This window comes from Eulemur rufifrons, chromosome 18 (genome assembly GCF_041146395.1).
Source record: "Eulemur rufifrons isolate Redbay chromosome 18, OSU_ERuf_1, whole genome shotgun sequence".
In the NCBI taxonomy this organism is placed as follows: domain Eukaryota; kingdom Metazoa; phylum Chordata; class Mammalia; order Primates; family Lemuridae; genus Eulemur; species Eulemur rufifrons.
The window spans coordinates 39,683,964-39,696,868 of record NC_091000.1 but is presented as its reverse complement, the minus strand read 5'-3'; the positions used below and the strand labels follow the sequence as shown (position 1 = coordinate 39,696,868).

General features: G+C 35.6%; 1 protein-coding gene across 1 annotated transcript in view; it reads right to left on the bottom strand.

The window, feature by feature from the left end:
• Positions 1 to 339: 339 nt before the first annotated feature.
• GUCY1A1 (guanylate cyclase 1 soluble subunit alpha 1) overlaps positions 340 to 12,905 on the bottom strand; it is a 54,408-nt gene continuing 41,842 nt past the window's right edge. The window contains exons 8-10 of the mRNA XM_069493097.1: positions 10,840 to 10,983; positions 4,263 to 4,417; positions 340 to 704 (exon numbers count right to left, since the gene is read on the bottom strand). Of these exons, the coding sequence (XP_069349198.1) occupies positions 503 to 704; positions 4,263 to 4,417; positions 10,840 to 10,983 (501 nt within the window). The 3' untranslated portion in view covers positions 340 to 502. The remainder of the gene's footprint in view (positions 705 to 4,262; positions 4,418 to 10,839; positions 10,984 to 12,905) is intronic.

Below are 12,905 nucleotides of genomic sequence, written 5' to 3'. Positions count from 1 at the left end.
GAACATGTAATAAAATGCAGAGTTGAAAGGCTGAAAGAATTTATGATATCAAAGAATGTAATTTCTATTCAAAAAACTTTTTTAAGGCAACACTATCACAAACACACTTTAATAACCATGGCATTCCACCAGGGCACAAGATTGCAGGTGACTCCATCACTTTGTACAGTTGACTACAATTATCTGATATATGTACAATGTGCTGAATTTTGAGTATGGGTTGTAAGTGATCTATAACAGAAATATCCCCCAAAATGTTACCTTTTGAGGTTTCTTTAAAAAAAAAAACAAAACGGAAGAGTATTGAAGAGTATTTAAACAGAAGAGTATTGAATTGAATACACTTTTGTCATGTTAAATGGGAGAATGAGTAGATTGTGACTTAGCTCCTGAAATTTTAATACTGCTCTTTAGCCGTCTGCGGTCCTAAAGTGCTTTCAGAGGTTCTACACATCCTCAAAGGAGTCAAACCCCAAAGACTAATGAACAGGTATACAGTTCGCTAATCTATTCCTGATGCTTTGCCTAAAAAATTGGCATTGCCATCTTCAACATCTCTTTTTTGGAACCATGGTTTTGAATTTGTTCCTTGTTGATAAGCATCTAGAAAATGACAGATTCCAGGAATTTCACTGGGGAAGTTTGGTGGAAGTTCTTCCCTTGATCGAGGAGTAAACACAAAGCCAGGACAGTCTTTGAGTAATCTGAAAAGATTAAATAAAAATATTAAAATTTAACACTGGCATAAATGTCCACTCAAGAAAAGAAGACAAAATAAGTACATGAATATTACTGAGAATATTAATAAACCAGCCATTTTAGGTGTGATTGACAGAAAAAGTCTAATGACATTGACAGACATCTTCACAGAAGTTCCATGAGGAATAAATTCACAATAACAAGAAAATTCTACTAACTAACGTATTTCACTCCTGTTGGAAAAAGTAAGTAATTATAAAATATCTTTGCAAAGACATAATCTATATAACAGTGCAATTCACAATAATGAAAAAAAAAAACACCAAAATAATCCAAAGGTCTAATAATAGCAAAAAAAACCCACACATAATTATAATGATATTAAATAAGGCTTCCTAAGTTGAAAGAGATAAGACATTGTCCATTTATCAATTCATCAATTGTGCAAATATCATTGAGAAGTAATCATGGGCAAGAAATTGTGAAAGAAAAGTAAAATGATAAAAGTGATGTAAGAACAATATTTGAATCTTTCAAAAGAATTTTTATGAATTCTAGATTAGTAGGACTCAAATGATATTTAATTATAAACAACAGTACTCTACTTACTGATTGTTATTAGCATCATTTTTTCTTCTTAAATTTACCTGTTCTACCAAATTATATCATTTGTTATTTACTACTTGTCCATATGCTAAATGTATTTTAAATTTTAATTTTACTGATTAAGTTACTGGCACCTCTTCCCATTTGTTTCCCTAACTTTCTCCCAAATGCAAACTTAATAAGCATTCCCTCTAATCTACTGCATTCTCTCTCCTACTCAGGCCATGGATGAAAAATGCTGAATCATCGTGGGCTCTTCACCCACTTCTACAGAAAATCATTTATCATATCTGCCCAATCAGACCAAGGCCTTCTACTTACCAGTCTATGATGTCATGTCTAAATGAAATAGAATGATGTTGCTGAATTAGATTTTGGTACTGTGACAACTTTTATGGGCTGAAGAAACCAATTGAATAGAAATCTGTGTCTCAAAAATTTCATACCTTGAGTGGACTACAACATGGTATTCTATTAACTAATTTTTATTGGTATATCAATGAATGTGTAATGTGCAAAATATTAAAACTAATGAAAATCCTAAGCTTTTAAAAGAAACTTAACAAACACAATTAGAATGTCACGGAGTTAGAAATGTTCATAAAATCATCTTTTAAAAAAATCAGAATTTATAAGAAAGACAGCTTAGAAAAATAAAACCATTTAGATGAAAGCTTGATGACCATAACATCAAGAAAGGCAGCAACATTCTAGATGTCCTCACATAGTGGACATTTTCTCTACTCCCTCTTGATCAGGCACCATTTGCCCAAAATTATTGCATCAACTCCTCCGATTTCTGTTATGTCTCCTATATTCCTTTATTCACTTTGTTCTTTCTTCTTATAAAAGTCAAGTCCTGGTTCTTCTAGCACTATGTTCTCAGACATCTACAAATAAGACTTCCTAGGTCTATTCACCTACCCTACACTGGGCAGCATCTATACATACTCCCACCTGCCATGTTTGTTTTTATTGATCCCTGAATCACCACATAAGCCTCTATGATTAATCCACTGCCCTGAAACTTTAACAATATGTAATGTAGTGTTTACTTGTTTTCCTTACTTCAAAAAAAGCAAACAAAAATACGGAATACTGTCCCCGAAAATAAAAGTAAAACACCTTACAACATTTAAAAGAAAAGAATGCATAATTTCATTACAATCCTACATTCTGAATCACTGATTAGAATTTGAAAGTAGAAATTTGAAGATAAGGATTTTTTTTTTTGGTGTGGGTATGTATTCTGTGTCCTAAATTTACATAGGTTTCATAAATCTATTGAGGAAGTTACATTTAATGTCAAACATTATTTTATTACTAGACAAATGTCATTCCAGAATTCAATGTATTGCCAATAAAGCTCTCCAAAGAAACAATTGCCTTTTATATTTGTATACCTTCTATTGGCATCTACTGCTTGTCCTGAAATTAAGAGCAAAACTAAAATTATGTCCCTATTATTAGTTAAATTTTATAAAGTATGGATGTTTGATTGAAATTTAAATTACCTATACCCTTTTAAGCTTTCCTATCATATAGAAAAAAATGAAGTAGCTCTAAAAGGATTTTAAAATGTTCTTAAAAGTATTTCACATTAAGTATTTATTTCCTGCCTAAATAAAACATATTAACCACTGCTTGCTCTTTAGTCAAGACAGGAATATCTCATATATAAAAAAAATTATTATTCAAATAAACAGAAAAGGGAAAAAGCTATATCATATATGTCTATAAAAAGTAGAAATGTCTTTAGCAAATGTGCTGAAGTTCAATATAAACTGAATTAAATTTTCAATATCATTCACATATGTGCATAGAAACATGTAACTAAGAAAAAATGAAAAACACAAAAACGTCAATAGTTACTATCTCTGGATAGTGAGGTTATGAGTAATTTTGATTTATTTTATAAATTTCTGATTTTGTAAATTTTCTAAAATGGACATGTTACTATTGTAATAAAAAAAAATTTTATTTAAAAAATCCCACTGTCTATGATATAAAAACCTATATGTGCATTTCTAGTAACATTGCCAATACAGTGAATCTAAGATTTAAGTCATAAGCCTTGGCCTACTGCTGGAAATGTATTTTAACACGTCACGATCCTCTGTTGAAATACCCGAGTTTCTCAACTATATTTGGTGAGTAAAATGAATAGTTAGTATCAATATCTCCAAACATGACTCAAGACCACCAGAATTTAAGATATGGAACAGAAGATTTTCGAAAGAGTTCAGTTTTATACTGCTTAAAAACAATCAAAATAGAAAAGAAACAGAAAAATATGCTTTGCATATATAGAGGTTTTGTTTTAAGGTGGAGATACACACCCTATCTTTCTTTTTATTTGGTTGGTCCTGATTTGTACCCTTTATAATTAAACCTTAATAGTAATTCTAGGGCTTTCCTGAGTACTGTGAATCATTTTAGCTAATTATCTAACTAGAAGGGGTCTTGGGAACCCCCAAATTTGTAGTCAGTTGGTCAGATATGCTGATGGTGTAGAGAACCATGAAGTATGGTTGTCATCTAAATTAAGGGCAGTCTTGTTGGGTACCATGCCCTGTAACCTGTGGTTATGACTGTGCTAATTCTAGGTGGTTAGTGCCAGAATTGTACTGCACTACACCAGCTGATATCAGAACACCTATCAACATACTAAGAGCATTAATATACACACATAAAAGAAGAATGATGGAGGAGAATGTGATGTCTGCCAAAGATTACAGCTGGGCTACAAATACCTCAGGAGTGTCGTTCTCATGAGGCTAATACGCAGTTTGCAGAAAGACTTAAAGTGAGGATGATAAAAAGTTATTGCTTTGTTTTTTCCTTTAAGATTATCTAAGTAAGAAAAAAAGTGATGGAGAATGAATCAAATGAATGGGAAAATGCTAATTGTGTATGAATAAAAACAATAGATTGTAGGTGCTTAATGCAATCAATACCTGTAAGTCGTTGGACTGACATTGATTTTCCGTGGTACACTGCAGGACTCAAACTTGTTAGCCAGAGTGACATTGTTTCCGAAAAGACAGTAACGTGGCATTTTAACTCCAACAACTCCAGCAAAAACTGATCCAGAATGCAGTCCAATTCGCATCTGAAAGCAAAAAATAACACAATGTTCCCAGTCACTGGTGAAACATTTCCCACTTGAATGCTTTCTAAATTAATTTACCATTCAGCCTCCCCATACCACTCCTTTTCTCAAAACCTCCAGCCAGCTTCCCCCTACTCCGCACGTGCAATTAAAAATTACTAGTGCAGAATCAGCAGTCATATCTCAGAACTCTCCTCCATTTATACGGTTAGGTTTATTACATGAACTATTTTTATTGTGCCTGTCTTTAGTATCTGAAACAAATTTCCATGCACACCTATCACAGTCACCACATCAACACAACAGAGTCCATGAGCTGTTCATGTGAACCTGCTCTGTCCATCAAGTGAGATTGACATAATTTCTGGACTTCAGGAGTCATTTCCAAGAACAATGATGGAGAAGGGCAAATGAAGTTAGCCCTAAGGACATAAAATGTGTTTTTTAGACATTTTGCCTTAAAATAACTTTTTGCCAAACATTATCCCACTGTTCAAATGACTAACAGCTGGGTAAAGGAAATTGTAATATTTAAGCAGAAAATAACAGAGAAAGGATAAAGCTGAGTTGTTAAGGTCTAGATTTCAGTGACTACATACACTAAGCTAAAAATCTGGAACCATGGAAAACCAGAGTTGTACCGCACCTACCTATAAGAGGCAGTCTGGGATATGTTAGGGCAAAAGTTTAGGAATCCTGAAAGTTATCAATGATTTGGAGACCCATTGAGATAGTATATTTTAAAATAGGATCTTCTTAATTCTTAAATTACTGCTATCACAAAGCAAGTTAAAGTGGGGATATTTTAACTGACAACCAGATATCATATTCATTATTTTTAAGTTCTATGTTTAGTTGACCATTTAAAAAAGTTTTATTAGATATACACCTTTTGAACAAAGGCCAAGTACTTAGTAACTTAGATATAATTTAGAAATCAGAAGACTCCAGTTCTACCTAGCTTTATAGCTAATTTCAGATACCTGCTAGAAACTTTCTGGAATTGCTTGCTTTGAAGATGTTATAACATGAATCCTACAAAATTTTTGAAAAAATCACTAGATTTTGAATCAGGAGATTTGCATTCTAAACCAAACTTGGCTAGTAACTAGCAGTCTGACTTTCTATAAGTCTCTTTTCTTCCCTCTGATTATCTTTTCAGCTATAAAATGCAGACTTGGATTATTTTTAAAGTCCTTTCTTCATCAGAGTTTTACCTTAAGAAGCAAAATTTAGATGTATGTTATATTTTGCTTTTTCTTCTTTAGGATAATATTAGTTTACACATATAACAATTATATGATATAGATATTTAAAAAAAGAAGTTAAGCATTTTTTCAAATATTTGTTGGCCATTTGTCTACCTTCTTTTGAAAAACTTCTGTTCATGTCCTCTGCCCACTTTTTAATGGGGTCATTTGTTTTTTTCTTGCTGATTTGTTTGAGTTCTTTGTAGATTCTGGATATTAGACCTTTATCAGATGTATAGTTTGCTAATATTGTCTCCATTCTATAGGTTGTCTACTAACTCTGTTGATTACTTTCTTTGCTGTGCAGAAGCTTTTTAATTTTATTAAATCTCATTTATTTATTTTTGTTGTTCCTGTATTTGCCTCTGGGGTCTTAGTCATAAATTCTTTGCCTAGGCCAATGTGTAGAAAAAACTTCCCTATATTTTCTTCTAGAATTTTAATGGTTTAATTTCTTACATGTAGGTCTTTTATCTATCTTGAATTAATTTTTGTATACAGTGAGAGATAGGGGTCCTGTTTTATTCTTCTGCATGTGGCTATCCAGTTTTCCCAGCACCAATTATTAAACAGGACTTCCTTTCCCCAGTGTATGCTGTCGTCAGCTGATTGTAGGTAGATGATTTTATTTCTGGGTTCTCTATTCTGTTCCATTGGTCTACATCTCTAATTTTATACTGGTACCATGCTGTTTTGGTTACTATAGCATTGTAGTATAATTTGAAGTCAGGTATTGTGATGCCTCCAGATTTGTTCTTTTTGCTTAAGATTGCTTTGGCTATTTGAGCTCTTTTTTGCATCCAAATGAGGCATAGAATTACTTTTTCCAGATCTGTGAGGTAGGATATTGGTATTTTGATGGGGATTTTGTTGAATCTGTAAATTGCTTTAGGCAATATGGACATTTTCACTAATTATCAGGGAAATGCAAATTAAAAGCACAATGAGATGCCAACTTTACTCCTGTCAGAATGGCCATTAATAAAAAGTCAGAAAACAATGGGATGACAACAGAGTTAAAAAATGCTGGTGTGGATGCAGAGAGATAGGAATGCTTATACACTGTTGGTGGGAGTGTAAAATATGGAAAATAGTATGGATATTCCTCAAAGAAATATATGTAGACTTATCATTCAATCCAGCAATCCCAATGCTAGGTATCTACCCAAAGGAAAAGAAGTCATTTTTATCAAAAAGACACCTGCACTGGAATGTTTATCACAGCACAATTCACAATTGCAAAGATGTGGAATCAACCTAAATGCCCATCAATCCATGAGTGGATAAAGAAAATATGATACACACACACACACACACACACACACAGAGACACACACACCATGGAGTACTACTCATTCATAAAAAGGAATGAAATAATGTCTTTTGCAGCAAAGACTTGGATGGAACTGGAGACCATTATCCTAAGTGGAGTATCTTAGGAATGCAAAAACAAACAGCACACGTACTCTTTAATAATTGGAAGCTAAACAATGGGCACACATGGGCACAAAGAGATGCAAAGGACATTGGAAACCAAGAAGGGGGGACAGTGGGAGGGATGAGACATAAAAACTTATCTGTTGGGTACAATGAACACTATTCTGGTGATGGGCACACTGAAAGCCCCGACTTACGCCTTATACAATGCATCCATGTAACAAAAACATTTGTACCCTTTTAATATTTTGAAATAAAAAAATTTTGAAAAATTTTTAGAAAGGTGAGTAAAGACTATCTTCTGCCCATAAATATTAGCTACAACTTTACCACATTTAGATTGACAAGTTTTTGCCCTCTTTGGGGGCTCTTCTGGTTAAACAGTTTCTCTCTATGTACCTAGTTATTCCAGATTTTTATATGAGGAATTTACCACGCATTTTTATCTTTTTTATTTCATAATTAATATGTAAATACCTTCTCCTCCTAAAAATCCAAACAACACAGATAAAGCAGACGACCCCCTGATTCCTTCTGTGCAGCTCTCCCTACGTCCCCTTCTCTAGCTCTGAATCTCACACTCAGGCCCAAAGTTTTCTTATCAGAGAGCTTTTCAGATTCATGAGCAAGAAAATGATCCCAAGTTTAAGATACACATCATGCCCCAAACACATCTCTTTTCACTGGTAACAGACTTCCATGTGCAACAATGAAAAGGCAAAGACAGAATTCTGGCTCTCAGTAAAAGTTTGAACAGGAGCCTGCTGCAGGCATCTTCTATTTGGGGACTACTTTTGGCATAGCCCATTTCTTATCATAGGCTTCCAGGAATAGGAAAGGAGGTGACAGACACCAGAAGTTTGTTTCCATGTTCGCTCACCACTTACTTTCACTGTCGCATTCAGCCCTCTCGTCTCTGTCACCAATCTACCTGTGGTTTTCCAAGCTCGACTGAATGGATGTCAGGAAGGAAATCAATGGAAATAAGTGAGAAGACGATTCATTCGATTTGCATATGTGACATGATGGAGAAAAGGATAGAGTTTGAAAAGAAAAAAAGGGAATATTTTCTATTCTTTCATTTAGATTCCATCCTGTGAGGCAGCAGGGCAGGGAGAAAAAAGCCTGGGCTTTGAAGCCAGGTGGACATGACTCCCCATCCTGACACATGAGACTTGACTGCTCTTGTCTCTCCGGGAGCTGTGAATTTCTCTTCATAATGTTGTTATAAAGAGTAAATGAGACAATGTTTAAGTCATAATATGTTCCCTTCTGATACATGTTAATGCTTCCCCATTTACTAAAAATACTCTCCATTTTACCACTGCAATGTTTCACAGGTAGCTCTTAAGGCCATCAAATATTTCCCAGGACTGTGGGTTAGTACATGTAAAAAGGTACGATTAATGTCACACTTTACAGGTTATTAAAGCTAATCTATTATTACTCAGGTAACTATGAATACTTCTTCCAATTGCAAAAATCTAAAAATACATTTCTATAAATAACAAAAATCATGCCATTAATTCCCTCACCCAAGCATATACTTCTTAACTACAAAATCAATTTATGTAGAAATCACTGGTCCTATGTTAATCATTAAATTATATTAAGAGTCTGGATAGTTTTAATATTTACTTTGATGCTATGAATTCCCTCACAAAAATTAGAAAAAAAAGAAATACATAATTCCCTTCTAAAAACATAATTATTGAAATTAAGTCTCAAAAAGTCAGACATTTTAATACTTTTTTTTTGGTTTTTTGGGGGGTTTTTTGGACATTTTTATACTTTTAAAAATCAGCTGCAAATTATTTCACATTCCTCCTATTGAGACATAGAGTTGGCCGGGTGTGGTGGCTCACGCCTGTAATCCTAGCACTCTGGGAGGCCGAGGTGGGAGGATCGCTCGAGGTCAGGAGTTTGAGACCAGCCTGAGCAAGAGTGAGACCCCGTCTCTACTAAAAATAGAAAGAAATTAGCTGGACAACTAAAAACATATAGAAAAAATTAGCTAGGCATGATGGTTCATGCCTGTAGTGCCAGCTACTCAGGAGGCTGAGGCAGAAGGATTGCTTAAGCCCAGGAGTTTGAGGTTGCTGTGAGCTAGGGTGACTCTAGCTCGGGCAACAGAGCAAGACTCTGTATCCAAAAAAAAAAAAATAGAGAGAGAGAGACATAGAGTCTATGCTCCCTCTCCTCTGGACAGCCTTATGATTGCTCTGACCAATAGAATATAGTGGAAGTGTCACCATTTGTCTTCCAACATTAGGTTATAAAAGGCCATGCAGCTTCCACCAATCTTGCTTTGTGGGACACAAGCCACCATGTAAGAAATGTGACTACTCTGAGACTGCCATATTGGAGCACCACTTGGACTGACAATCCCAGCTGAGCCCAACCTTTCAGCCATCCCCACCAAAGAACCACGCATGTAAGTGAGGCAGCCATCTTGCCATGAATCCTCCCGGTCCAAGTACTGCAATCCCAACACATTCACACATTCACACATCCACAACCACTGAGTATTTCTAGCTGACATCCCAGATATTGTGGAGCAATGATAGGGAATCCCTTCTATGCCTTATGCAAATTTTTGATACACAGAAGCCATGCATAATAAAAGGTTTGTGGTTTTACACCACTAAATTTAGGGACATATGCTACACAACAACATGTAAATGGCTGGACAACAGAGTTAAAAAATAGTTATGAAGGCTTAGACATTTGGTTTCTATTATGTTTAAAGAGAGCCAAGGCTAAACTTCTAAATATCATAGTTTGTTTACAAAATGTTTTTTTTCTTTGTTATGTATATAAAATATATACATAACAAAGAAAAAAATAGGCCATTATTTCAAAGGCCTATTTCAGAAGGTCATCAATTGAGGAGTGTTCTATAAAAATTAGGTGGCAGATTCACTACAAGTGGGACAGATAAAGTTAATCTGCTCATGTTCTATCCATTAAACCAATGTCTAGCATGTTCACTTTATTTTCTCATCTGCAAGAAGACATTATTCTGGGATCTATTCATCTGGAAATTTTGGAATGTTATGTGCAGTGGAAAATATTGGTGGAGTAACAGTCAACACCCATTTGAGTGTAATGTCCTCTCCTGCAGGGGTTGGAAAACTAAAAACTACACTTTCCAAATTAACTTGCAGCTTCTAAATGCATTCAGGTTTGGTGAATCAGATGCACTTGCATAAGATTTGGAAGGTATGATTTTTGCTATGACTGCACATCTTTTGCTTCCAGGTGCAAGCACAATTGTGGAAGCCTTTGTGTTTTCTATGGGACACTTAGCAGAGAGTTCACTTCCCAGTCACTCGTCTTGGGATGGTCATGATGCAGAATTGCCATCTTGCTGATACAAATCACAGTAGGTGCAGGTTTTTTTTGTAGCCAGTAGTAGAAGTAGCAGCTTTCTAAACATGGTAGTTTCCTGATTGTGACTGTGGTGGTATAGTTCTGGAATCAGCTTCCAGATCAGGAAAAAGCAGTGGATCTGAAGTGTGGTTTTTGGAGGCATTTTTTGAAAGATGGCTTCTTCTGTCCTCTCAATGAATCTGGAATCTGTTTAATATTCCATAATAAATTTATTCCTGCTTAAATAAGTTAGAGATTTTGCTCTCTGCAACCAAACCCCAATGGATACACCATTCTTTTGATAATCAGCTAATATGCATTTGTTCCCACGACATCTCCTGGACAATACGTCTTCTGTCTTACCTTGATAGGTTCTCCATGGGGAGACATGACTTCATCAGAGAGCTCCATCATCTTCAGGGCCATCAGCGCTATCTGAACAGCATGGGTGTCACTCTCTTTGTGTAATCCCCCAGCTACGCAATATGCATCGCCAATGGTCTCCACCTAGACATGATATAGTTTCCACATTATAACAAAAAGCTCAGGAAGAATCACAGCCTACAGTGTATAGCAGAAATTAAGAATCATATAGCAGAAATCTCAGTGCTCAGGCCCTATGGAGAATCAGGGTCAATCAGATACACTCAGAAAACGCTTTCCCTTTCAGGAAATGCACAAGACTTAGACGCCTTACATCGGGTACTGCACTGAGAGGCAGCACAGTCCTGTGAACACACTATAAGATGCCTTCTACTCCCAGATGTGTCACTGGCTCATCACATCATTTAACCTCTTTTTTTCCCTCCCCGCCATGTAAAATAGTTTTTGTAGAGACAAATGATATATTTTGGAATTAAAAGAAATTACCTAAAGATATTGGGATCATTTACTGATTTTATATCCTCCTCACAAAACAGTGTTTTGCATGAAGCCACTATTCAATAAATGTCATATGATTGTAGTAAAAATGTGCAGTGTAAAACCAAGATATTAACAGTCATAAGAGCGAAAGAGATGTGGCTTTTCTAAAAGACTCTTGGGGTTCTTATAGCAATTATCAAGTGTCTACACGGATATTAATTACAAAGTATAGAAGCCAAGATGTTGAACCAGGAGATAAAAACAATGGTATTTGTAAGGCTATTGGAAATCAAGCTATTATCTAAACCTCAAGTATTAACATTATTATCATCATTATTTTTGTTGTTACAGGAAATTTTTATCTGTGATACTGGCTACGGAAAGTAAAGAGTTAATTTAAATCTACAAATAATCCCCCTAATTCTCATAGCTGCATTTTGCTTCTCCTCTAAATATTTATTGTAACTTGTAAGATCATATTACTCTTCTTACCCAAAGTCTCCATTATGAAAGGATAAGGGTGAGAAAGGAAAAACAGAAAAGAGGAGCAAACCTTCAGAAATTCCTCATCAGACACTCAGAGTAAATGCTGATACCCTTATAATGGCTCCAAAGTTCTTGACCTGTCTTTCTGCTAATCTCTGAAGTTATCTTCTCATCTTCCAACTAGCTCAATTTGTTCCAATAGCACTGGCCCGCTGTTATCTCTCAAACATCCCAAACATGCTCTCGTTTGCTATTCTTTTGTCTGGAACAACCTCTCTCCAAATAACCATGTGGCTTGTCCCTCACTACCTTCAGTCCCTGCTAAAACCTCACCTTATTAGGAGGGCCTATCACCCCTTATCTTCTGCACCTCTTCCCCTGAACCTGCTTTATTTTTCCTCTAGAATATTATACCAACTGAAATACTGTAAGTTTGCTCATTTGTTTATTGTCTTTCTTTTCCCCAATAGGATGTAAGCTCCGTGAGTTCATCTATTTTATTAACTCTTATATCGCCAGTGCCCAGTAATGAATGAACCAGACAGAAACGTCCCCTTCCCATAAGCTTTTCCACAGCAATGAGTACATAAGAAGTGCTCATCATGATGGCTATCACGGGCTCTCAGTAAACATACTAACTAGGAGAAAATCTGCCTCCACCCCTACTTGGTGTTAGGGGCCTCTTCTTTCTGCTCTTGGAGCATCTTGTATAATATATACTTGGGCAGAAGCAGGCATTCACCTATTATGTCAAATGGAAATATGGCGTTTGTCCTTTCCACACTCCTTTCTCTCTCCCCCCAAGTGCAAACTCTCCTCACAGCAACTGTACCCTCTACCTCTGTCTCCACTGCCCATCCATGCTGGCAAATGCTGGATGACCAGTAAATATTGGCTAAAGCAGTGGGTACATGAACACAGAATATAAATAGAGAAATGGTTAAAAGATTGAAAGACAGAAAGAAAATAAAATTAAATAAAGCCCTGGTACAATCGTGTCATGGAATAAATAAGGTTGACCCTTCCTTGGAAGCCATCACACTCATAGTCTGCCTATGATTATGCATTCTGCATATCTG